At 40.2% G+C, this 27,710-nt stretch overlaps 2 protein-coding genes across 2 annotated transcripts in view; both read right to left on the bottom strand.

The window, feature by feature from the left end:
• Positions 1–744: 744 nt before the first annotated feature.
• On the bottom strand, positions 745–3,866 carry LOC117288882 (protein no-on-transient A-like). Its single transcript, XM_033769745.1, has 4 exons — positions 3,857–3,866; positions 3,329–3,515; positions 2,125–2,409; positions 745–1,539 (listed from the first exon to the last, which is right to left on the bottom strand). Exons 1-4 carry the CDS (start codon positions 3,864–3,866, stop codon positions 1,452–1,454), a joined length of 570 nt encoding a protein of 189 aa, XP_033625636.1. The 3' UTR covers positions 745–1,451.
• A 127-nt stretch (positions 3,867–3,993) lies between these two features.
• The window catches only part of LOC117288881 (protein virilizer homolog), a 45,057-nt gene continuing 21,340 nt past the window's right edge, over positions 3,994–27,710 (bottom strand). Inside the window, exons 19-33 of the mRNA XM_033769744.1 lie at positions 25,345–25,491; positions 24,290–24,458; positions 22,971–23,107; positions 16,635–16,743; positions 15,194–15,284; positions 13,097–13,309; positions 12,019–12,124; positions 11,339–11,571; positions 10,637–10,916; positions 8,210–8,479; positions 6,684–6,802; positions 6,124–6,200; positions 5,269–5,441; positions 4,404–4,562; positions 3,994–4,011 (exon numbers count right to left, since the gene is read on the bottom strand). Of these exons, the coding sequence (XP_033625635.1) occupies positions 3,994–4,011; positions 4,404–4,562; positions 5,269–5,441; positions 6,124–6,200; positions 6,684–6,802; positions 8,210–8,479; positions 10,637–10,916; positions 11,339–11,571; positions 12,019–12,124; positions 13,097–13,309; positions 15,194–15,284; positions 16,635–16,743; positions 22,971–23,107; positions 24,290–24,458; positions 25,345–25,491 (2,301 nt within the window). The remainder of the gene's footprint in view (positions 4,012–4,403; positions 4,563–5,268; positions 5,442–6,123; positions 6,201–6,683; positions 6,803–8,209; positions 8,480–10,636; positions 10,917–11,338; positions 11,572–12,018; positions 12,125–13,096; positions 13,310–15,193; positions 15,285–16,634; positions 16,744–22,970; positions 23,108–24,289; positions 24,459–25,344; positions 25,492–27,710) is intronic.

Genomic DNA, 27,710 nt, shown 5'->3' with positions numbered 1-27,710 from the left:
TGCCAGCACAAGGCCTGGAACTTCACTGATGCCAGCACAAGGCCTGGAACTTCACTGATGCCAGCTGCAGAGGAAATGCCCTTCATGTAGGTAGCCCTTCAAAACATTCTCAAAGACTTCCCAATGATAGTGCCTTTTGAAAAGTGCGGCAGGAAATTCTGTCCCCAAGTAGGGTAGTGTGTAAAACTTCCGTCTGATAGTGCCCTCACCTTCCTTAAAGCTATTGGGCACTTTCGGTAAACAGCACTGTCCAGACCCACACTTCGTATATCACAACTTATATATAAAATAACAAACCTGTGAAAATTTAGGCTCAATTGGTCATCGGAGTCGGGAGAAAATAATGGGAAAACCCACACTTGTTTCCGCACGTTTCGCCGTGTCATGACAAAATAAATCTGTAATTCTCGATATCAAGAATTTATATATTGTTTAATTTTTCTCAAAAAGTAAAGCATTTCATGGAATAATATTTCAAGATAAGTCTTTCACCATTACCTTCTATAAACCCTGTAAATTATTTGTAAATCTGTGAACTTTTAAATTGTTGTCTGTTATTTTACCGTATGGAAAACACACACACTGGGGGACAAAATCCCCAATGACATACCATGTAGGCGCTGTAACATTTGATGGAGCCATTCAATACACGATACCGCATAGTGGTGAATACAACTTTGGTTTAGTCGAGTATTTTTAAAACAAAGTTCCATTTCGTAGACTTAAAGATACAAAACTCCATTGTGTGTTCAACATTGTCTTCGGATTTATTACATTTTCTACATGTACATCAACCATGTTTAAGCTGCCATTTTATTTATCTTATGAACAGATGAAAGATAATCGAGTGTGTTCTGAGTTGGTTCTTGCATAAAATCCAACGTGACCCTCAGTTCCTGTTTTTAATGTTTGTTGAAACCTCAAGATCCAACATTGTCTTCATTCACATAGTTTATGTATTATACTTCATACATATTTCTGCAGTCTTTTTAAAAATCTTGCGAAGGATCACTGTCACTGTGAACTGCATTGGTCTTGTGTGGTACTCGCATGCTGCCACAGGTTCCTGTCTTTCGAACTCAAAGATCCCACATTGTCTTCACACTTTATGTACATGTACATTGTACATGTTTATGCTGTCTTTTCTTTTAACAACTTGTGAAGGAACGACTATGTTCTGTGTTGTACAAAGTCCAAATTGTCCGCGACATCCTGTCTTTGGTGTTTCTAGACACCCAAAGACCCGCAATATTGGCTCTTACATAGTCTATATTGTCCGCCACATCTTGTCTTTGGTGTTTCTATAAACCCAAAGACCTGCACTGTTGGCTCTCACAACTCAAATTGTTTGCCACATCTTGTCTTTGGTGTTTCTATAAACCCAAAGACCCTCAATGTTTACAGCTTTAATGTGTATTCTATTGTACCAATCTTTTCTGCTATCTGTTTGTTTATCGTGTGAAGGAACGACTGTGTCTGCCTTGGTTCTCTCGTAATCCCATTCTACCTCCACGGCCTGTCTTGGGTGTTTGTTGAAACCTAGAGATGGCAAAGAAAAAAAATCACAAGACTAATCAAATTGACAAATACATTTCAAGTGGAGACTGCAGCTTCTTGACATTAAGGAATTGTAATTTTAAAGAAAGTCTTGACCAACTCTGCACAGCTGTAGATTGAAGCAACAGCAGAGCTGAATTTGTTGGCTTTGCTTATGTACCAGGGAATTCTGCACTGACCCGTCACCATAACCTCTAATACACAGTAAGAGTAACCTTATTTTATGCTCTAGCAGTGAAAGCGAAGAATGCACAAGACCGTGTTGTGTGCACACCTGCACGCAAACATGTCTAGTCATACTCTGACTATATTGCTTTTTTTTAAAATATAATTTTGACATAAATGTACATTATTGTATTATTGTTTTGTATGACAACATTGAAATAAATGTTACTATTACTAATACATTATGCAACACCATTATTACAAGCGAGCAAACATTTCAAGAGTGCATAAATAATGGCATGGACAAGCCAAGCCTTTACAAAGAAAAAAGAGTACACGATGACAATGTTGGAGTCCAACACCCTACTAGCAGTCCCTATACATCTCTTCAACCATACTCACCTTGAGTACTGATCCTTTCCACCACCTTGTCCTGTCCAACCCCCACCACCGCCACCGCTCCCCCTCCCTCCAGCACTTCCAGACCTGAACCCCCTTCCAGGTCTCCTCATGTTAGCTCCGCCCCTCTGTTGTTGGTTCCCATTGCCTCTGATGTTACCCCTGGGCTCTCCTCTCTGCATGTAGGATCCCTCTCGGTTCCGGTTGTCTCCGCTCATGCGGCCATAGGGTTGCTGGCCTGAAACTTGCCCACGACTGTCCTGCCTGGCGTCCATTCTGTTGTCAGTCCTTTTTAAAGGAAAGGTATACGTTTGGTAATCATTCTTCAAGGCACTGGACACGTGTGGTAATCACTCAAAATATATATAAGCACAAAACTTACTTAGTAACAAGCAACGGAGAGCTGTTGGTAGTATAAAATATTGGGAGAAAGGACTTCCTGAAAAAGAGGCAATTTCTTATTCAATATTTGAATCTCAAAAAGACTTCCGGCCTATAACCTTTCTCAGACATCTGATAGCACACACATTTGTTCAACAAGGGTTTTTTCTTTCACTATTTACTTGCAACTTTGACAACCAGTTTAGCCCATTTACACAGGTTTTTTATTTTATGCTTATGTTTAAAATAGCTAGGATGAACACACAAAACAAGTACTTGAAATGAAGGAGTATGCAAAACATATGAATCTTATGAATACCATTTGTATTTACCCGAACACCCATCTATATTAAGCACTGTAAACAAAGTACTTTCCTGAGTTATGTGAAAAAAAAATCCACTAGCAAATCACTCAAGTGGGATTCGAACCCAAGACATTTGCATTGCTGGAGCAGGTGTCTTACCACTAGACCATCAAGCTTGCCCGCTGGCTAAAGGCAGTTCGAATCAAATGTGTAAGCAGCTGGTACCGCGACGATTGAATATCCTGTTAAAATAATCTCATGGCTTTGTGAAATCCAGCCCAGTGCCCAATTTTGTAAAGCTTTTAAGCACAAAAAGATGCTAAGCAAAAAAAAGTTCTGCTTAACAGAAACAGGTTACCACCAGACAAAATTACATTAACAACTTTTATATTGTTGTGACCCCGCTCAATTTTTTGCTTTCAGCAAATAAATTTGTCAAGCAGTAATTTCTGCTAAGCAGCTCAATGAAATCTGGGCCCAGGTCCTTTTCCTGTCTGACTAATGATGGCTGGTACTCTTACCTTGATTGGTTCCCTTCCCATCGTCTGGATGCAAAGTTCCTCTGCTGGTTGTTTCCTCCAGTGCCGCTATTTCCATATCCTGGTCGTTGTTGTTGCCTGTTGTTCCATTGACCTCCTCCACCTCCACCTCCCCCTCCCCCTCCTCCCCGCCCACCCCTTTGAGCTCCACCCCCTGCATTGTTCCCACCTGACAATAAACGCAAACATCAAAGGTGTCAGCAATAACAAATTATAATGGCTTCTTACATTGTATATAGCTCTCAAATCAGTCACTCAAATGACACTCATGGCACTCCAACAATCAGTGGGTGCGTTCGTTTAGCTTCCCGGGTCGACCCTGGTGTGTGGCGTTTTTTTTCCCAGGACGAACGTGTGCAGATAATTACCCACGTTCGTCCTAGAAAAAAAAAAAAACGCCACACACCGGGGTTTGACCCAGGGAAGCTAAACGAACGCACCCAGTATTTTTCCTGCAAGGTACATGTATGTGGAGCTACGTTTTTGAAGTATGAGACAATTTTACTTTACATAGCACCATGTAAAGATTTACACGTTTCTGTCGCACAACATGCTGCCAATCAAACCAGGAACACCGGTGGTGAACTCCTTCTTTTTAACGATAAGTGCACTGGGTTCTTATAGGTGTTTTACACAACGCACAGGACCTACACATCTACGTCTATCTGAAGGACGAAGCAACAATGGTAAAATAACTTGCTTCAGGACACTTTCTCACTGGTGTCTCCAACCCACACTCTGCTCATCAGAAAAACCACATCTTGACTCTGGCATGTCTTTGGTTCTTGTTCGCTCAACAACACGCCATACAAAGTTTAAGATTTTTTTTCAAATGAGTGACAACACAATAACCTCTTTTTTTTTTTTTAGAATACAAACCATGAATTAAAATACAAACAACCGACAAAGGTAAAGAGCATCACATGTTTATCTCCCACAATAATGACTAAACAAGAAACCATAATTATTTAAGGGTTTTTCATAAATGAAGAAGAAATTACCCAACGAATATTGAATAAAAACACATAGAAATTTTTTTTCTCCAATGCCAAATAACTAATTGTCTAGACAATTGATTCTTACCTCCATCTCTCCTGCCATAGTTGTTGGCTGGTCCATTCCATGGTCCCCTTCCTCCCTGGAAACCCCCTCTTTGACCTCCTCCAGCCCCACCCATGAAGCCTCCACCACGTCCACTACGACCCTGCTGTGGCCCCTACAAACAAAGAGTTATGTCCCAATAAAAACAACTTGCATAATAACAAGCAAAACACAGAAACTTCACATCAGCAAATCTTTTGCAGTCCTCCACTGACCAAGACAACATTGTTCTTAGTAGGATTTGAAACTTTGCATGGTGGAAATACGATATAGAAAGGTTTGCGGTAACACCATTAATAACTATCTCTAATGAGTTGGGGATGGTTCTGAAAAGAACCGTTTCAACTCGACGGTTTGAAACCAACTTTTTTTTTTCAGAACTGCCCCAACTCATTAGAGATAGTCATTACATGGTGTTAACGCAAACCTTTCTATGAAATTGTCCTAGTTTATGTGTGCTTCTGGTTTTTATTTTCTGCATTACAGCTTGATATTGTAATCTTTTGGATGCCAATGAATGCCTTTCACTTTCATGCCATCCATTTTCAAGGTCCCAAGTTGCAAATTTGATTGTTTTAAGTCAACCACTGTTTGAGAAAATGGCCTCTCTCTAGGATAAGTGTAAAGGGCGCACCATACTAAGTATTCTTTGTATTAGACGTGGATCCTCGTGTTTTAATCCTCGTGGATGATACAATACGGTGGAAGTATTCTCCATAGGGCTTCCAATGACAATTTGTGACTTTGAAGTAAACATGAATAATTTTCAAAACCTATGAAATATTTTTTCCTGCAAAGGTAAAGATACAAAGCCAGCTTACCCGCTGTTGTTTCTTTGAGTCGGTTGACTCATTAGCCTCTGCAGCCAGGAAGTCATCCACATGCATAGAGGGCGGTCTGCTGGTATTCTGAGCTCGCTGTCTGAAGATATCATAGCCTCTACCACTCCTCCCTTGCATGGGGCGACCGTACTGGTTGAAGTTGCCTGATTGATCTGAGGAGACCGGGTGGAGGCGGTTAGTTTTAATCATCTCTGGGTAAGACAGCCAAACCACGCGCTGCTCATGATGCAGTCATAAATAAGGGAATCAATGTGTGGTGAAGAGATTTTCAACTAGTGGTTTAAACCCGCAAGGACTGGTTCGCTTATTTTACACATGTTACTGGCCAAACTTTCATGCCATATACATTGCTTGTGACTGGTATTTAGCTGTTGTTTACTTAGCATAACAATTGAGTGGGGTCTTGGCCGATAATCTGATTTTAATTTGTGCCTAAGCTGCTCTATGAAATTGGGCCCTGCTCTAGAATAACAAAGGTCGTGCCCCATCAGAAAAAAATTGCTGTGGATATATCTTCTTCAAAGGACTAGGTAAGTAGTTAGTATCAGGGGTGAGAGTCATTACTAACGAGAAGGTCTGAAACTTGGATAAAAATTCACAGGTATGTTGAAATGTTGGCATTTCTACTATTTGGTAACCTCTGGGGTTATAGATTTCAAGGAGCTTTTGAAAACAGTATCCAAAGCACCAGAGAAGTAGACAAATGAGCAGGATTTCTTTATTTGTGGAACAAAATATTGTCTGATTTTCTTCCCCAGGCCGACATAAAAAGACTGAATTCAGTCAAAAGACTGAACAATCTCATCCCTGTAGTTCACTAATCAGAGAACTTACTGTGTGCTCTTTTGATGCCATAGTTAAAGCGATACTGAGACCTTGATGTAAGGGATTCATATTTCCGTCGTACACTCCTGTTCATAAACAAAAATAAACAAATTGAATAACAAACTTTGACCAACAAGGAAATCTTAGTACAACTTCAATACAAACATAAACATAGTCTCCTGTTGAATGACTCGAGCAAGCTAGTCGAATTGTTGAGACCAATTTCAGAACTGACTCCGCGGCAGTACAGTTAGTTACGATCCTATAAGGTAAAGTAGTAGTCCAAGTCTTTTTTCTATACCATCCGCCCTGGTAATAGTTTAAAGCAGGACAGTTCTTTTCAGAACTGAGAAATCTCCCGAACCCCAGATTATCTACTCCGCAGCAGTAGGACAAAGCACAACAGTTCTCTAAGAACAAATATACATTGATACCTCACCATGCAATGCCTCAAATCCTATAAACATAAACGCTGTTTCAAAATAAAAACAGGACAGCGCTGTGGTTTGTTTGACTGAGGAAAGTTATGTCCAGGTATAAAGGGTACTAAGCCGAAGTACTGTAGTCACCTTTTCTTTTGGTCCTTCTCTGGGGGCAAGTTTTCTGCACCGAGGTCTTTCTCCAACTCTGCTTGTAGATCTAGATCAGGAAGATAAGTGACTCGGAGCTCCTCTAAGTCACACTGAACCTGTAAATACAAAGCAGAGAGACAACAGGTTCTAACAAACGCCATTTATGTTCATTCTGTTTACTTAAATGCAGTGGACACTATTGATAGTTACTCATAATAATTATTATCATAAAACTTACTTGACAACAAGTAAAATGGGGAGAGGTTGATAGTATAAAACATTGTTAGAAATGGCTCCCTCTGAAGTAATGTAGTTTTCGAGAAAGAAGTAATTTTCCACGAATTTGATTTTGAGACCTCAGGTTTGCGAATTTGAGGTCTTGAAATCAAGCTTCTGAAAGCACACAACTTCATGTAACATGGGTGTTTTTTTTCTTTCATTATTATCTTGCAACTACAACGACCGAGTGAGCTTATTTTATGCATATGTTGAAATACACCAACTGTGAAGAGTAGTCTTTGACAATTACTGATAGTGTGCACTGTCTTTAACAGTTTGTATTGAGAACACTTGTGAGTTGATAAGTTCTGTGACTGAAGAGAAAGAAAACAAAAGCTGCGTGGGAACATTTTGGAGTATGCTTCCGTAAGACCCAGGCAATTGAGTAAAAAATTAAATTTGCTTGTCTCAAGTTTGGAAAATGCTTTCATAACAGACTTAAGTAATGCCACAAGTTAGCCATTGGTTTTATACAAAATGAATCCAAGAGTTGTCAAAAGCCTGTAAATTATTTGAACGTTGATCTGAAGAGATAAAATATGACGTCTAAAGTTCTTCATTAGGAACATAATAACTTGTGTCCTTGTGTAAACAGCACGCATAAGATAATCACTTAAAATTACAGAGATCAAGTTTCACACTGGACCACAGGCTCAAGGCTAGTGAAGCATTGGGGCAGTAAATTTATAAACGGACAAGTCTTGTGTTTGTGTTCAATTGTTGACTGTCAGTCTGATAAATATTATTCTGTTGATTGAAGAGCACTCAACCATATACAAATGAACTAATCATCTCAAGAGTTCTACTGTTAAAGCCATTGGACACTTTCGGTAAACAGTATTGTCCAAAGGCCCACACTTCGTGTATCACAACTTATGTATAAAATAACAAACCTGTGATAATTTAGGCTCAATCGGTCATCAGAGGCGGGGGAAAACCCACCCTTGTTTCCGCACGTTTCGCCATGTCCTGACATGTGTTTACTATAAATCCGTAATTCTCGATGTCGAGAATTGATAATTGTTTTAATGTTTTCTCAAAAAGTGAAGCATTTCATGGAATAATATTTCAAGAGAAGTCTTTTACCATTACCTTCTTTAAACCCTGTAAGTTATTTGTAAATCTATGAACTTCTCTTTTTTGTTTTCTGTTCCGAAAGGGTCCAATGGCTTTAAACATGTTAAAGCCATTATACACTTTCGGAACAGAAGGTAATGGTGAAAGACTTCTCTAAATCTACATACCATTTCAGGCTCAATGTCACCATCATCTATGCCGGGAGGGCCAAGCCAGAACCCTGTGTTCAACCTGTCGTCCTCTCCATCCCCCATGTAAAACACAGTCCGAGTATTGAACTGTTCCAGGAGGCTTACAGGGGCAGGGAGAGTGATCTCAGTCATGGGGGCCGTGGCTGCCTTTGAACCCCCGGGCTCTTCAGGTGAATCCAGGGTCTGGATCAGGCTGCTAATGCTGTCTAGGAGACTCTCCAAGATCTCATCTTCTTTGCAACATTCCTGAGTAGAAGAAGGAGGGATATTTATGTAATAGAGGCGGTTTAGTCTTGGTTCTAAGACATTCGGGGTCAGATTTGATCTTAAGCTGTGTACCAATCTTAAGTGCCAAGCAAAGTACATGTAAGACGTCACAACATTAATCACTGTGGTAGTACTAACAACTCATCCTAAGATGACTCAATGTTTTTTGAAATCGAACCTAGTTGTTTTCGTTGCAAAACACCTATTGTCGTAAGAAGATGCTATCATTCAGCTTGAAAAGTTACATTTGGGGAAAATTAGGTAAAGTGAAAGCCGTTTGGCCATAAATTGGGATGAAAGTACCCCTGGATGAAGACAAACAATTACAGTGTCTTGCTCGACATCCTCAAGTACACAAGTGTCATAATGACAAGGACTTGAATCCACACCCTGATGACTTGGCACGGCTACCAAAACTTGAGTCCGATGCACTAAATCCCTTGCAGTGTTGTAGGCTCTAATTCTACCCTTCCTTGGTAAACTCATTGAAAAGGTAGTCTCCTCACAGGTTGCTTCTTTTGTCAAATCTAATGACTTGTCTGAGCCTTTACAGTCTGCCTACCGTCCTTGCCATAGCACTGAAACAGCACTTCTTACAGTTCAAGATGCTTTTCTCAGAGCTATTGATTCACACCAGGCCATTTTTCTCATCATGGTAGACTTGTCGGCCGCTTTCGATACAGTTGACCACAATATTCTCCTTCAGCGGCTCACATGTGACTTTGGTTTAGATGGAGTTGTTCACCAGTGGTTCCACACATACTTGAGTGATAGATCTAGCCAGGTTTGTGTTAAGGATGCCCTCTCTACTGAAGCAAAGCTCAAATATGGCGTTCCTCAGGGCTCCGTCATTGGACCTCAGATGTTCACTTATTACTCCCACACCATTGGTCAACTTATTCGACGTCACTCAATCCAGTACCACATGTATGCTGATGATGTACAGTTGTTCTTAACATTCAACCCCTCCCGCCCTGGAGATGCTGCTTGTGCTTTGTTTCGTTTGTCTCGGTGTGTCAACGAACTTCAATCCTGGTTGGTCACCAATAAGCTCAAGATGAACCCGGATAAGACGGAATTCTTCATTGCAGCCTCTTCCACTCACCTCAAAAATCTGGATCACCTCACCTTTAATCTAAATGGCACTCAAATTCATCCTTCTCCATCTGTCAGAAACTTGGGTGTTGTTTTCGATCGCAACATGTCCATGTCTGCTCACATTACTCAGCTCTGTCGCTCTCTTAACTGGCATATACGCAACCTAAGCCGGATCAGGAGGTTTCTTGATTTCAGCGCCTGCCATAATGCTGTCCGTGCCTTAATTCTGTCCAAGCTGGACTATGGCTGCTGCCTCCTGAATGGTGTTTCACAGAAAGATGTTTCCCGCCTTCAACGGCTCCAAAACCGCTGTGCCAGACTTATCTTTCAGCTGCCCAAATTCACTCACTCATCTCCACTTCTCAAGCAATTACACTGGCTTCCAGTTGCCCAACGCATTCAATTCCGTACAATGGTCCACACATATAAATCCCTCAATCACTGTGCCCCGGATTATCTCTCCTCTCTCCTTTCACTCCAGACATCTTCTTACTCTCTTCGCTCTACTACTGGTAAATCCCTTTCAGTTCACAAAACCCATAAACTTGCAGGTGATAGGGCATTTTCAATTGCTGCTCCCCGACTATGGAATTCTCTACCTACCCCTACCAGAAGCTCCAACAGTGTCCCAGCCTTCAAACGTGCTCTCAAAACCCACCTTTTTGCCTCTTCGTAGCTGGTCATCTTTTTCTTTGTTCTGTCTTTTTCCCTCTTCATTCCTTCTCAGCGCCTTGTATCCTTTGGCAATTTGGCGCTTTATAAATACTGTTATTATTATTATTAATTCCTCATAAAGTCCAGTAGATCAACAAAATTATTCATGAAATTAGAAATGTGGCCTTCATTGCTGAAGTGATTGCTGAAGTGCAACTTGGGGTAAATCTGTGCTGGGCAACAGAGTTTTTTGCTCAGAGTTTGTTAGTTCTGGGCAGGCCCGCCCAGCACCACCAACTGTGGCTACAGACATTGATCACTTGGCCTTAACAAAAATACAATGATATGAGTGATAGTAGACATACAAATAAACTGTTCGCTTACAATGAGTGTTTTCTCCAGCTGGCCCAGTGGATGGCTCTCCACACCCCACATCAAGTACTCCTTCAACTGTCCCACACTCAGCATCTTAGTCCTGTATGGACCTCCATCTTCCTGACATGTATCCTGCTCACCCTCTGAGGGCCCCTCTATGGTCAGTAACATCTGGAGGAGGTCCAGGGTGGTGGACAGAGTGGACAGGTAGTCTGAGCTGTCTTTGTGGAAGGATGACTGGAGGCGGGTGAAGAGAGAGTGGAAGGCTGTCGACGTCTTGTCCAATGCACTGGAAGTAATCAAGTTAACAAGATTTGGATTTTAAAAGTTGTCCTTATGATAATAATAAATGCAATATAAACATAAGCGTACAGCTAAATCTATTCATGACCATTTCCTGCCTATATCTTCTTTCTAAAATAGCAATTACTTTACTTGCGAGTTTGAATTCATCAAAACATTGTATCTCACTTGACAACTTACAAATTGTCACAGACCGGTATTCGCAATTGATGTATCCCAACATATGAATATTTTTACGCAAAAAAATAACCAAAGTTGCAAAAGAATAATCAAAGAAAAAACACCCTTCTTGCACAAATTTGTGTGCTTTCAGATGCCTAAAAAAGGCTTCAGGCAAGTGCCAGAGGCATTATTTTGTAACTACCGGCGTTGTTGAAGACGTCATTGTTAGTACTATTTTTTTCGTACCATTTCACATAAAAGAATCCATAATCATAATCCAGCAGCATTGACAATGTCCGAAGCGACGGTAGAATGCTTGCATATGATTGGTCCGGGCTGGTCACATGGTCAAGCAAGGCACAGCAGATGATCTCCATATGTTCCTTTCCAGGTAGGCTATTGGCCAGTTGCTCACTGATGGGCTGTGTGTCTGTCACTAAGAGGGTTATCTCTGGGCCACAGATTGATTGTAGCAGGGCCTGTCAGGGGAAAGGTGGGTGAAGAAAATCAATGAATTTAATAATAAATAAACTACAGCATTTATAAGGCGCACTTTACTGAAAAAGAGAAACATTCAAAGGCGCCGGTCAAGTTTGTCAAGATGTTTTTATACAAGTGTTTTAACTTTTATGTAGCAAAATGGAAGTGGATGTTTGTACCCTGATCATCACCCTTAGTTGCAACACCTGGGCTCATTTTCATAGAGCTGCTTAAGCACAAAAAGTAACCAAGCATAACAAAATTGTGCAAGATTTAGGTTTCCAGCCAAAATACAATTCCACATGTAACATCTGTGACTGATACCCTGCTCTTTTTTGCTTAGCAGGAAATTGTTTGCTGCCTAACTAAACAGCTCTATGGAATAAGGTTTCTTATGTGGTGTTTGGATTCGATATCCTACATACATAAGGTACAATGTAACTTACCACGATACATTCTTGTGCCTGGAGGTGACAGGGCGAGTCTGACACCACGTTCAGCAGAGAGAGTAGCCAGGGAAGAAGCTCTGAGTATTTCTCATCAGATTTCAAGCTGAAAAAAAAAACAATTTTTAATCAAGATTGAACAAATTGAACAAAGTTAAACACATTAAAGACGAATGCCACATAAAAATAATGAATTCTCAGGTGTTTTTATTCACAAACAATCACAATCACGCTACTGTGGTTTTGATTGATATGTGTACTGCACCAGCCTGCACAACAATGTTATGTACTGAACACATCTAGATGGTACACAGTCAACCGTCCTATTGTCAGACTATTCAAAATCATCCACTGAGGGTTTATATGACATGTATGATAGATAAAACTAAGCCAGCCTGCAATAGGATTTCATGTGTGAATGCATCCACACATTACAGTCAACCATCCTACCATCTGACCATCCACCTTGTTTGTGAATGGTACGTACATGTAGATTAAGTACAATACATGTGTTGTTAGCCTGCATGAATAGATCTACACAGTACAAAAGCCTACCCTCCTACTGTCTGACCATTCAAAATCGTCCTTTTTTTATTTATTGAATGATCGATAAACTATGCCAGCCTGCACTATCAGATCATGTGACAACAAAACAATTAAAGGAACACGTTGCCTTGGATCCGTCGAGTTGGTCTTTTAAAAGCGTTTGTAACAGTTTGTTATAAAATGCATACTATTAGAAAGATATTATAAAAGTAGAATATAATGATCCACACAAGTATCTTTCGAAATTGCATGGTTTTCCTTTACCTCGTCGACAAACACGGTCAGCCATTTATGGGAGTCAAATTTATGGCCGACCGTGTTAGTTCGCAAAGTTAAAAGAAAACCACGCAATTTCGAGGCAAATGTGTGTGGATCAATGTATTCTACTTTTAAAACATCTTTCTAACCAGATGCATTTTGTAACGAACGGTTGTAGACGCTTTTCAAAGACCAACTCGTCCGATCCAAGGCAACGCGCTCCTTTAAGAGAATTTGAATGAGTGGGCATGTATCCAAAATAAAATGACAATACCTTGATCGAAAGAGATGCAGCAACGGTGCTTTGATAGCAGGCTGTGATACCAGGTACACCACTAAGGTTAAAATACGAGCGGTGTCGCTCCCACAAGGCTGTGTCTTCTTGTTCACCTCCTCCCCCTCATTCGCAATGTCTCCAGGTGGCTGTGTCTTCTTTGCTCCTTCCTCCCCCTGGGCAAGACTCTCAATAAGAACGTCCAGTAGTGATCTGAATTCCAACCCAAATAAATCATTTTATTTAGTTTTGAGAAAGACTTATACTAAATAGTTGCATTTGAACTATCATTTTGGTTGGTTAACAGCTAAGTTTGCTTTTTCGCATTCAACTTTTAGAAATAAATCTCAATTCCGCCCTCCCCCCCTTCCCCCCCCTTGAAAGTATTGATTACTGTAGCTCAATGTTAGCATTTAAAACATAGATAATTTTGGTTGGTAAAATATCTAGAAGTATTTTTTTCACATTTAATTCATTTCAAATCTCACTTTTTTCCCTCTTAACGGAATGTTACAGAATTGGTAAGAAACAAAAATCGTGATGATCACAGATTTACATAAAACTTACACGGTCTAATGATGATAATAGTAGAAAAGATCCCTTGAAATATTTCTGTCTTAAATGTCATATTTGATGAGAAATAAATTGTCTAATTTCGCATTTGGAGTTTATCGCTCAGGGAGCGTTTTATTCATTTTTATTTTGACATCGAAATGCAAAATTTATAATCGTTTTTTCACTATTCTCTCATGACCCATATGCCCGATTGGTCTCAAACTTCTACAGGCTTGTCAGTTAATGTACATGTATAGGGTGGGATACATGAAGTGCTTACACCGCCAGCAACTGTTTTGTTAGCAAAATTCTGTAATGTTCCTTTAAGTTTATAATAACTATGGTACTTGCTATTGTTCTGTTGTTGTTACTGTTTATGTTCTACGGTAACTCTTATCAACATCCCTATCAGCCTCTTTGAGCAATGGTGGACAAAATAGAAGTGCAGTTTGGTCTGGGTGACCAGATAAATGTACCCCGACCTAATAGTGTTAGGGCCTTGTGACACGAGGCAACATTTACAGGCAACTTGGAGGCAACCAATTGCACTGCATGCTACAAGACTACTTTAGAGCACATGAGAACATTTTCAAACAATGCCTTTATTTACTATCCCTAGAAAAAATATGTGAGCCTTCAAATGTGAATGCCATGAACTGGATGCCTGTAAATTACCTCAAGTGATATGGCCATTACAGTAATGTGTCAACCATTATTATCTCAAAATGGCTCATTACTTTAGTTGTACATGCAAAAATCAAATTCAGAACATCCAGGAATGATATTTGACCTTTTGAATAAAAAAATTGAAATCGTTTTTTAGTACCAACATTATGGTATAGGCAAGTACAGACTTTTTAAGGCCGTCTAAAAACACTTGTCTATGCCCAAAACAAAAATAAGAAATCAAATAAAAGTACGAAGAATATCAAGCCTATGTATCTCAGGTGTGTATAAACTCTCAATGTTGGAGTACTCAGTAAGAACAGGGCCCAATTTCATGGATCTGCTTACCGCCAAATTCTGCGCTTACGATCACGATTCCCTGCTTACTTGCATTGCAAGCGACGAATTTCTGCGCTAGCCTTGTAAGCGACGAATGCCTAGTAACGTGGAGTGCGCATGCGCAAATGCAAAATTCGCCGCTAACCCGTAAAATAGGCTTGCCATAAGCACAGAATTCCCTGCTTCCATAAGCGCCGATTCTGTGCTTACGGTAAGCAGGCAGAGCCATGAAATTGGGCCCAGGCTACCTCCAGTAAATGGAAAAAAAAACAAAAAATGAAAGAACCCTACTTCTTTTTGTTCCTTACCCAGTACTTCCTTAACCCAGTTACATTAAGATTGGATGTCTCAACAAAACAAGCTTGCTTTAAGGAGACTCATACCACTTGATTATTACACTGTATACACTATTTAAATGTACCATAATGTTTATCGTTTTGCAAGCCAACTGATTGATTAGAAATAAATTGAACTGAACTGAACTGAACTTCTAGCATGGTGTACAAAAAAAAAAATTCAACATAAATAAGTACTAACCTGACTACAGTAAGAGCCGTCGGTGCAGCTAGATCAGCAAGTTGCCAACAGACACGACGTAAGATCTGCTGTAGAGGCAGGCAGCTGCTACCTGTATAGGACAATCACAAATAGTAAACTATTTATAAGCAGGTGCGATCTATAAAAGTTAAAGATAGGGTCATAGATTGGTAACTGTACATGTACTCCAAAATGACCATAAACATGATAAAACTGACCATACAAACCTACTTGGCTGCTGGTAGTATAAACTATTTTGACAAAGGATTTCTTTTGGATAATAAGGGAATCAATCTCAAAGGGGTTTTCAACTAGTGGTTTAATCCCAACGAGGCCTGGTTCTTGATAATTTTACCGAGACGAAGTCGAGGTAAATTATCAAGAACCAGGCCTCGGCAGGTTTAAACCACTAGTTGAAAACCGATTCAACACACTTTGTTTCCCATTCATAAATACCTTTTCAGTCAAAAAACATCTACACTTTTGGTCAAAAAGTAAAATAAATGCAAACATTTCAACACAACACCCCTCCAGCTATGAAAAGGTATTTCAACACAACACCCCTCCAGCTATGAAAAGGTAAGGCCCTCCGCCGCCCTCGGGTAAACAACTCCTTATAAGGGAATGCTGTGGGCGTCCCGCGTATCGCGTGATGTGGCACAACTGTCCCAGCCGTTGCTCTCGACCAATAGGAATGAAGAAACTGTCTTATAAGCACAGGTGCAAGCAGGCGTGTCACGCCCATGTTTCAACCGGTCATAAACAAAGGTTTATACACACCCACGTGACGCGCTCTCCACCAATAGGAATAGCGAAACTGTCCGAGGTATTTATGAATATGGTTTGAATAATTTGTCATCCCAAAACATTTGATTCTGAGAAGCGATTCATGCATGAATAGATTTTCAGATTTCTATAGGTTGGTGTCCATTTGCAAATGTGGCAGCCAGAGATCCGTGTGAGAACCATGGGCACATGAAAAGGCATGCTAACCTTCTGGTGCTTACTGTATGAATATGAGAGATGTCACAATGTAAATCCATAGAGAAAACGCAAGCTTGCTGCTTAATTTTCTTGCTAACTTGTCAAAGACACTTAAGCTAAAGCAAATTGTCAAGCAGCACTTTGAAATTGGCCCTTGAAGTTGAGACTGTCATGAACTATCTTGCATATGCCTGCAGTCTATTTTTATTTATCTTTTATCTCTACGTTATACATCAAAAAGCTCCCTATAGCAATTTCATTTTCGCAGGCTTTCGTACAACGTGTTTATCTTCGTCGACAGATTCATGAGGAGTGTAAACAAATGACTGGAAACAGCATAACAACAAAACAGTTGTGTCAAACGTGCTGTGAAAACAGTCAGAGGGGGTCACATAGTAAAAAGCAAGGATTACGTGTCTGCTGCCACCTAGTGGCCCCAACATGCCATGTTTCTCACCTGTCAGATCTTTGATAATTTGTTGAATCTGTGCGCTCTCTGAGAGAAGATAAAGACTCCATAATCGTCGATGGTTCAAGGCCTGCTGGACTTGCTCTGATGACAGGGGCTGTACCAAAATAGAACACATTTTAAAAATATTAACCCAGTAAAAGGGATGGTAAGATGTTGGTTTCTTAAAGGGTCGATTAATTCTGATCCATTAGACGCACGAGGCAAATGATTTATGTATTTGGATGACGTGTGTTGTTTAATGGAACGTAAAAGAACCTACTGCACTAATTATAAAGAGAAGGGCTTCACTCTGGTTCCTGGTTTGATTGACTGCATACTACATTACACCAAGCACCTTGTAAACCATTACATGGTGCTTTGTAGAGCAACAAAGTCTTATAATTCTTCACAATAACTTACAGAAAAATACAGATTGTTGAGCATCACTGAGTGGCAGATATACATGTACGCGCTATATACATGTAAGAAGCCAATATTATTATTTTGAATATTGTTCTGGGGAGGCACAGACAAAATATTTTGTTGAATTTGATCAAACAAACATAACCATCTTGTCAGTGAAAAAAACGTATGACTGTGCCACAACATCAGATTTAATTTTTGTATTTGCTTAGCACAGAACAAATATTGCTAAGTTGAAATAGGAAAACCAGCCTTAATCCCATGTAATGTCTGGTTCCTCACTATTATCTTGATAAGTAAAATAACCTGCTTAGCACTATTTTACAGCTTTATGCTATCAGGCCCAGAGCTTGTGAAATCTACAGACATGAGATATACATGTTTATCGTGCACAATAAGCAAATTACTGTGCAAGTAACACATTACAATTAGGTCTTGGTACTCTATTTTGTCACATCATTAATCAAATGTTAACAAGTAACCAAGATGTATGAGGCTGTAGTTCAATTAATCAATGTCTACTTCCCTTGCATAAGCTGTGTGTGCCTACATTGTGTGCACAACCGAGCAGGTTGACATGGGTGATTGATTGTGTTTTATAGCCCCTTTCACACGAGAGCAATTTAGCAAGGGTCCCTTGCTACAATGTAGATTGTAGCATGGTTGTAAAATATTTCAAAATGTATGTACTTTGTGTGAAAGGACAACCATATTTTCTACTGTACAAAGTCTCTTGCAAAATCTTGTCAAACATTGCTACTTACAATGTACAACTATGCTTAATTTAAGGAAGGGACCCCAATTAAATTGCTGTCGTGTGAATAACGCTTTTTTTGCAATTGCATTTTGTTTATTAAAGGGTATGGGTACTTTTTGTAGGACACAAAACACAATGTCCATAGATCTTTAACATAAAACACATACGGTTTGAAAATAAAAACTGCCTCTGCAATGGCTAATACCTAACTGCCTAACCAAGTTATGGATTTCAATTGATTGCACCTCACTCAGCCAAGGATTAATGATAAACTTGGGTATTACTATTATAAGTTACCTGTAAGTTTTTTTTGCTACAGTGTGATCGTTAATATCCTTTTCAGAGTATCACTTACACATACGTACGTATGTTTGCACAATGTGGAAATGTACACCACTGCGTCAGTATTCATACACAGCATTACTAAGGCTGCAAGATTTGGTCTCGCTTGCTCGCTTGCATGCGTATTACTCACTGACTCTACTATGGAACATGTTAGGCAATGTTGGCAGAACATTCCACTAACACTCGCTCGTGTGTTGCATAGTGTCTTTGAATCAAGTTAAGGTACATGTATGTACAACTACTGATACAGGAGTGCATTACTATCTGTGCCTCATCAAAGGCAATACATTGTTACTGGTGTTAGCACCGATGATGATATTCTTTGAGACTCAACAAAGCACAGCATTGATGTTGTTAGGGAAGCTGCTGAATACTGGTACACATGCACATAAATCAATATTAGGCACAGCGTTTGGGGATGTTAGTGGAACTGCATCTTGGTGTGTTTAAATCTCTTTGAATCAAGACAAGGAACAACATTGATACACGTAACTATGACAAAACTTCTGCCCGGAACATGCTGGAACTAGTTGTATGTTGACAAACTGCTTGACTCTCGCAGAATTGAAAGGTAAAGTTTTTCTGAAATTTTATGAACCAATTGCAGTCAAAGCATTCAAAGGAACACGTTGCCTTGGATCGGTCGAGTTGGGCTTTGAAAAGCTTTCGTAACAGTTTTTTATAAAATCCATATGGGTAGAAAGATGTTGTAAAAGTAGAATACAATGATCCACACAAACATGCCTCGAAATTGCACGGTTTTCCTTTTACCTCGTCGACTACACAGTCGGCCATTTATGGGAGTCAAGTTTTGACTCCCATAAATGGCCGACCGTGTTGATTCGCACAGTAAAAGGAAAACCACGCAGTTTTGAGGCAAACTTGTGTGGATCATTGTATTCTACTTTTAAAACATCTTTCCAACCATATGCATTTAAAAAAAAACGCTTTTTATAGACGAACTTGTCCGATCCAATGCAGCATGTTCCTTTAACAGTGTGCAGACACTGCATTCAGAAAATCTTCTGTAACCCCAAAAATTACATTGTTGTTTTCCCATAGTGTGCTCCGGCGTGAGCTTATCATCAAGCTTGTAGCTGCCACTTCATTCTCGTCATGTACAGTTCTACCTCTTCCACTGTCTTACTTTATATGGAAGAAATCACCAGCAGCCTTGGATTTATCGGCAACCTTCTGGTCTCTGTGACCATTCTCCGAACAAAAAGTCTTCACCATCTGACCAACTACCTCATCCTGAATTTGGCCATTGTCGACTCTCTTTATCTGTTGAGCACCACATTTGACCCCTGGGTCAAATGGACTAACACTGAGAGCAACCACACCGACGAGAAAGAAAATACAACGATGAACGTTGGACACGTGACATTACAGCTACTGATGCATGTTCAGTATAGCTTGATTGGTACATCCACCTGTAGTATTGCATTGGTCACTTTCGAGTGCTACATGGGCATTGTTTATCCCCTCCAGCACATGTCCTATTTCATCAAATGGAAAGTCGCCTTGTTGCTCTTCACAGTCTGGCTTGTGCCATTTCTCCTGGAGCTACCAGCGACGATCGTTTACATCTTCTTCCTGCCCTCGACACAGTACACTGTGTATCCGACTGCCATGAACCAGCCATGGCTATGGGTGTTCCCTATCATCAGCAGTGGTGTCCTGTACCTCGTGCCTGTCGGCGCCCTCATTGGAATGTATGCTAGAATCCTCCAGAATCTCAAATTGCACGCCCTAATTTTCAGGCGGCAGGGGATCATCGGTCCGCCCCAGGAGCTCAGCAGAGCTCATCACAGAGTAGCCCGTACCCTCATCCTGGTTACGGCAGCCTGCATTATCTTGATCTCTCCGACTAAGATAATCTGTCTATACCTCACCGCCCAGGCCCCTAGAAGTAGTCCCACTTCTAAACAAGTTCTGCTCCAGCTTAGCTTTCTCCTGTCTGCTGTCAATTCTGCCATCAATCCGATACTCTACGCACTCAAGTACAAGCCAATGAGGAGGGCTTTCAGAGGCATGCTATGTCCTTGTATTGGATCCAGGTCAGTGGAATCAAGTGAAAGTGGCAGTGAAATGCAAACAAAAGTTCTGAAGTCTCAAGAGAAAAGTACCTCATAAACAGTGCCATGAACCTGAAACCTCTGGATTAATGTGCCAGCACTCTACCAACTGAACTATCTATGTTGGCAGCTCCGGGTTTTGTCAATTGCTCTGTTCCAAACTATTATCAACTATTTATCTTATTTCTCTTTCATGAAAATGATAGAAACAAATCCAGCACAGCCACTGAAGCACTTGTATGAATGCAGATTATGCTGCTAGACATGCTAGAAACAATCCTGGTATTGCCATAATCAAGAGAAGACAATTTGCCATGAGACAAGGTCTTCTCCAATTGGAAAAAAACCCGACATTCTCCAATGCCCTAACATCGGAAAGGTTGTTAGTAGCAACTGTTAAATATCCTGACTGTATTACGCCACATTCAGCAAAATCTGTTGAACTAATTTAACTGCTAAGCAAGAAGTACCATGGAACAGGTAAAGGCTATACATGTACATGTAATTAGCTTCTGCTTGCGCTGTATTCTGGCTAGTAACGTGTTTGCTAAGTAATTTGTTATTGTCAAAAAACTGCAGTGAACCTGAAACTCTGAATTATTTTCAGCGCGACTGTCTGACCGTATTCTGCCATTTTTGAAAATGCACCTTGTGCACAGAGAAATCTGGTTCATGCCTAATTGAAAAGTAGGCAATCTAACTCCTGACATTGCCCTAGCAAGATTTAACGTTTGATGGTGTCAGGTAAAGTAGATATAAAACTGCTAATAATCGTTGGATATGAGTTTTTGTGTTACTGATGTTTTTTGTCATGAATGTGTTTTGTGTTATGAAAGTCAATGTATAGTGTTTAAAGTGATTCAGAGAATTCTGTCTTTATGTGTCCAGGGTTCAAAGGTAATTTATTTCCCTGAAGATATAAACTGCAAATAGACTAATTCTATGAGATGTTAGAAATAGAACGTAGTACTAAGATGTAATAAAACATGTACAGTAACAACAAAAGCGTCTTTTACAAAGGTTTCAAAGTGCTGTACAAAACCGACTTGAAAAAATAATATTTAAAAATTGTAGTAGTAAAAGCAAATGAGTTTTTAACATGTCTTTGATAAATTTAAGAGATGATGCTCGACAGATGTGGTGAGTAGATTGTTCCATAATGTTGGTGAAATGACTGTAATTACTTGTAGGCCATACCAGATGTAAGTGCGGTTTGCATTACCTTGATCGTTCCCACTGGTGGTGAATTTCCAGCGCTTAGTACGAAACAGCCGCAGGTTCGAGCGACAGTGAAGAATTGTTTCTTATTTGACCAACTGTTCGTCTGCTTATTTAACTATGCATACATGTACAGGTACTCTGTCGTTATAATGTTTGAAGATGACAACAGAACTTTGAAAATTTGAACTTTGACACCATGTAGGTGTAGGTGGGAAAGACCAATGGTTGAAAACACTCATACACACTACAACTACACCCCCCCCCCCAAAATTTCTACTCTTTCTGCATTACCTTTTTTTAAAGGAGATTTAACCATTGTCGAAGTGGGTTGGTTAGAAGGTTGGGAAAGATGAGTGGGGAAGGATAGGCGAGAAGGTGAGGAGGGGTGAGGGAAGGTAGAGGAGGTAGTATGGTTGGAAGGCAACATTTCGTTTGCTTTAGCCGTAATAACCTGGAGTTGATATGACAAGTAATTCTCATACACCCTCAGGGGAAATGGAATTTTCCCCCCTTTGGTGTACAAGCTATGGACCCCATCAGAGCATGCAACAATTGTTTAATAATAACAATAATTTTTATTGTTGTTAATTGTAGACTGTCATGGAGTGAATTTTTATCAGTTAACAACAGTGAAACCATGTACATGTAGTTGGAAGACTGTATACACCTCTCTTATTATTTATGCATGACGTCATAAATCGTACTCAAAATTAGGCTATGGGCGCACGTCCCCCATCACTTGCAGTGGCTACGCCCATCGCCTCGTTTTTGAGTTAGCATTGCGACGTACCTCATGCACAAATATTAAGAGAGGCGTACATGTACATGTACATTACAGCTACATGTACATGTACCAAGTTAATTGAACTGATCTACTGTAACCCACTGATCAGATTTCACATGCTGAGTCCTGAATCCTGTTTAAACTGGGCAAATATAGATCAATCAAAATGAAGCAAATGTACATAGTGGAATGGTAAAGTTTGTCTTTCACCAAACTGGATACTCTTGTATGAAAAATTCATTAAAATTGCAGTGCATTACTTTGACCACTCTTCGCTTCTACATGTTTACATGCGTGTACTTAATTATTTGTTGATGGCTTATTATAATGTAAACAGAATGTCTGAATGTTGACTAATCATCAATTCCAGACATTGACACAGAGTTATTGTTTAACTTTGCCGACGTTATGCAGGTTTTCTCTTGAAGACGCTCTGAGCATATTGAACATCCAGAACCACCACAATTCATAGAGAATATTTTCATGTACTTAAGACATGGTATGGTAAACAAATAACTGGGGAATAAAAGGGTAGCGACGGTTATAAACAGCTCCATCTGGTCATTGTCGACCGTTTAAACACCCCCATGTGAGGCGCTTTCCGCTAAAAGGAGTAGCGAAACTGTCTGAGGTAAAACTTATTAATTTTCGTGCTTGAGCTCTGCATGTTTCTCAGATTGATTACTCTTGAAACCAAAAGTGATATTAGGTAAGCCCTGCCCACCCATCCTTACCTCCTGTGCATGCATGGGAAGTGGTAGAGGTAGCAGCTCTGATAGTACGGTCAGTCCACCGATGTAAGCATACGCTGCAGATGGGATGTACTTCAGGACTTCCTTCAACATTACAGTCCAGCTGCTGTTTGCTATTCCTGGAAACACCAATTAAGTACAAGAAATGTAAAGTACACGGACGATGGTCTATGGAGTCAGCCGACGATACATCATGTAAATCTGTTAATCATGTAACTGTGTAATTCAATGATGTAAGATACATGTACAGTACAAAGAGAATGTATTAATGTATTTTATCTTCCAGTACGCGCTAATCCTCCAATCAGATGCTCGAACCGGAGTGTGATACAAAAAGCTAAAACCTAAAATCTACTCTTCTATATTGCACTCTGCGCATTGTGAGTGTCAATGCGTCATGCTCTGCAACCTGTTGCTGCAAAAATTACAATCTAAACTCCATGCGTGCAAAACCAAAACCAAAACAAAACCTAACCTCATTGACTTTACTCGCGCTCGTGGAATACAGAAACATATTGTGCGTCTCCGTCCCATATCCTTTGGCCTCGTTGGATATGGGACGCAGAAGCGCTTTATTTTTCTGTGTTCCACTAGCGCTTGTGTGATAACTTATAATGTAAAACCATTGATCGTTTGTGCGCAAACCAAGGGTAGGCAGAAACCACTTTCTAAAAATAAAAAATAAAATAAAATAGCCAAATATCTAGAGGCTGCACGGGGATTTTGTTTAAACTATCTAGACTGAAGGATCTCTATCCTTGCATATTACAATAAGCAAAACAAATCAGAGTATGAACCAAACAATGTTTCAAATTATGTTTGTTTGGTTGCTTGTTTATTTCCAAATATCACAGTATATAATAGTAAAACTAACATGCATTAGGTATATTTTAGTTCCGATGTATTTTAAAACTATTTATTTTTGCAATGTAATATTTTTATTATATTGTTGCTGTTTTAATGTCTACGGTTCATGTATGTTTTGTGCTATTTTTAATAACTGTATTTTAATGTGCGAATCGAGAAAGTGATTTTCATGCTGGGCATGACGAATAAAAATCTAATCTACATGTAATCTAATCTACAATGGGTGATAAGTGGATATTTTTGTAGCCATTTTAAGGGAAACGCTTTGTAATAATTTTCCACTGGACCCGTTCATACATGTTATTATTACTGATATTATTATTATATTGCTTGGAGATTTAAGAGAATAGGTTCAAGCCTTTGGTGTTAGGTGGTGATGGGGAGGTTAGTGGGGAGGTTATTGGGAGGTTAGTGGGGTTGAAAGGCTCCCTTACCTTCTTCAGTGTCTGGTTGTTGAGAGGTCAGGACTGTGTAGCTGAGTAGAATGTCAATGATGTCCGTCTGTACCTGCTGGGCTTCAGTCGGCATGATCACGCTGTTGGGTACCGAGCACAACACAGTGTGCAATGGTAGGAGGTAGGTTACCAGGCGCTCATCTTTGAACTAACGAGAGGAACAAGCAACAGAGGTTAGACAAACAAAATCTAAAACTACGATTCAAATTTTAGGAGATACGTTGATTGATGGCATTTCAACCTTTTGGTAACCCCTGGAGTAAAAGATTTCAAGGAGCTTCTGGGAACAGTGTCCCCAGCACCCACCAATAAATAAGATCAAAGAGAAACATTGATTTTAAGAAAATACTATTTATTTGTGTCATCAAACAGACATGACAAGATCTGATTCGGATAAAAGTAACGACTGAATTTGTACATGAAAAATTCAATCAAAAACAGTCAGTAAAATACCTGCTGGGAAGGGAACAATATTGCAAAAACATTATTAGAGAGGACTGTAAACTGCAGCTTAAAATGCATGGCATTACAAATAATGGATACACGGCACAGCAAAGACTCAATTATACAATTGTTGCATGCTGTGACGGTGTTCATGCATTTCTCAGACCGAGGGGGGGGGGAATGGCACCCGAGGCGAAGCCTCGGGTGCCATTTCCCCCCGAGGGTGTACAAAACCCATGTACCCCAAATCACAGCGTGCAACAAATGTTTTGTTATACCTTGGTAAAATGATTATTCTTCTTCTAAAAGTTCTGTTGTCATCTTCAAACAATATTTATGACGAGTATGCACAGTTTAATAAGCAGACAAACAGTTGTTGAAATATTGCAAGAAACAATTCTTCACTGTTCCCTCGAACTCGAGGATGTTTCGTACTAAGCTTTTGAAATTGACCAACGCTGGGAATAACCTGAGCAGCCATGGTACATTGTACATGCATTTTTGATGCACGCCACGTGATTGGTTCTCGACCAATCAAACTTTTGTAAAAATTTGTAACCCAGGTTTAACAATCTAACTGGAAGACTCACCTGTACTGAGCCACTAGCGAGTAACTCTGCCAGCATGACTTTGATGAGTTGCAGTACCGGGGTCACGATGGCTTCAATAAGATGTACCTGGGTGTTAGACAGAGCGAAACCTTGCTGCCATGGCCTCAACAGACGATCACCGAGTCTCTGTAATGAGGAAGATACCAAACCATCAATGGAATGAGAAAGTTTATAAGAAGATGATTTCCACTGTCTTGTTTTTCAGCTTATTATATAAAGATCTTAGACCAACATCTCAAGGCAGGATTGATCACTCCTGCAAATGAGGTTGTGGTCTCACCCGCTCAAACATATCTGAAAGCAACCGGTAAACAGCTCCAGCTGGTTATTATCAACCGTTTAAACACCCCCACGTGACTACTCTCCACCAATAGGAATAGCGCAACTGTCTTGGGGTATTTATGTATATCAGATGAAAATAATTGAATGGTTCAACAATCCAAATGTATAACTTACCTTTAAAGGGTCTATGTAACTTTGTAGGACCAAAAACACAATGTCCACAGATTTACACTAAACTTACACAGTTTGAAGATATTGATAGTAGAAAGCTTCCCTGAAAATATTACGTGCTGAGGTGCTGTACCGTAATTTTCGGATTATAAACTGCGGTTTATACGTTGATTTTGACATTTTTTTGAACTCCTGCCGTTTATTCTCCGGGCGGCTTGTAAGCCGACGTATAAATATTTAAGAGAAAAAACGGCATTTTTTAAAAGAAAGATCTTATTAATGTTTGTTTTTTTTTTAAACGAGAACAAAAACCTGCCTGTGTGATGACAAAATCCTGTTGAAAATCCCACCACAATTGTATTCCATGTTTCCTTTGTAAAACGTTTATCAACCGCCCTCAGCTCCCCCTCTCAGCGCAACTTGGGGGTAGACTAGACTGGTGCCTGTCTATTTATCCTAGCGATCTCTACATGCTGACGTCAGACATTCAAGCTATACTCGTGTCTCAGCGAAATAGACTCGTCCCCTGTCTATTTATCCCACGATCTTTATATAATGACGTCAGACATCCAGGCTACACTCGTGTCAGCCAGCGGTTTCTTCAGCTCAACCACGCACAACGCAACAGCAGAATGTTCAATGGACGAACGCAAAGAACTATGCCGCTCCGGGGGATCAAACAAAACGTGTTCAACCTGCCCTGATTGTTGAGTCCAGTAACATTGGGAATTTTATTTCCAGGCAGCGCAAATGCGAGGGCGTAGCGCAACCCGTCGGCGAACATCGCTCAATACGGTGCCACAAACATCTGTTGTGCAATCTCGAGATTGAGCAGCGCAATTAACAGATTGCTAGCTTTACGAACTCTCATGTGTGTGTACATGTGCTTAATGTGCACGCTGCAGAATACATTACTACACACACGCTACGTCCGTCCGCCCGTCCGTCGTTGCAATATCTGTTGTGGATCCTCGTTGTGGGACTACAATAAAAGGGAGGGAGAAACACCGGCCAACCACTTTTCTTTAATTCCCTTATTGAAAGACCCATTTCAACCTTATTTCCCGTCTACTCCGATGTTTAATAAAAGTGAATCCCCTGTCCTTGTAATTACGCAAACAATAAGGTAGCGCATTTTGTTTCGGGGGGTGCTGCCAGCTTACAAAAAGAATGCTATCCTATAATAGATCATTTCAATTACGATCAATAGTGTAAACTTCAATACATTTCCACTTTAATTACGACGCAACTCCCACATTGCGGCAACTATACAAGACTGACTGATGTGCCGCCCGCCTGTCACTGCACATCGCCACAAAGAGGACCGCAAACAAGCACGGCCCCTATGTGTTCACGCATGCGGTGATTGGCCGTTTGATGATTGGCCGTTGTTGATTGGCCGGTGATAGTTCCATTCATAAAATCTTGGCTAGACTTCGGACGGATCGAGTAGAGCGGCTGCCCATTGTACAACGGGGAACTTGAACGTCTGACCCACGCTTTGAGGCTCGAGGCCCAGTCTAATCAAACGTGAACAACTCTTGTCAACAGAGGGCGATGCAGGGCAAAGTTCAACTATTTCTCGGTGTGCGTTGTCAACCGATCTTTGATTCACGGAGAGTTTGTTGCCAAAGAAGTTCACAAAACATATGGTCAACACAACCGATCATCAAATCGCAAATTCTTGCAAAGGGTTGTTGATGGAAACAAAATATAACTCAGGACTGATAGTGTGAGATAAAAAAATCACCCGTAACGCGGCAGGTTTGCGTACTTCACTTCCGTGTTTTGAGGTTAGTTTTTTCATGGTTTTTGTTTATTTTGATCGCGGTTTATACGCCGCGCGGCATATATGCCGACACCTAAATATTTTTTTGTATATTTTGGGGAAG

This window comes from Asterias rubens, chromosome 4 (genome assembly GCF_902459465.1).
Source record: "Asterias rubens chromosome 4, eAstRub1.3, whole genome shotgun sequence".
In the NCBI taxonomy this organism is placed as follows: Eukaryota; Metazoa; Echinodermata; class Asteroidea; order Forcipulatida; family Asteriidae; genus Asterias; species Asterias rubens.
This window is presented reverse-complemented; position numbering and strand designations above follow the sequence as displayed.

Coding starts and splice junctions, on each gene's coding strand:
- LOC117288882 (XM_033769745.1), bottom strand. Junction 2,410..3,328: donor TGGGAAGGGAACCAATCAAG/GTAAGAGTACCA, acceptor TCCTTTAAAAAG/GACTGACAACAGAATGGACG. Junction 1,540..2,124: donor GGAAAGGATCAGTACTCAAG/GTGAGTATGGTT, acceptor TGCCATCTCTAG/GTTTCAACAAACACCCAAGA.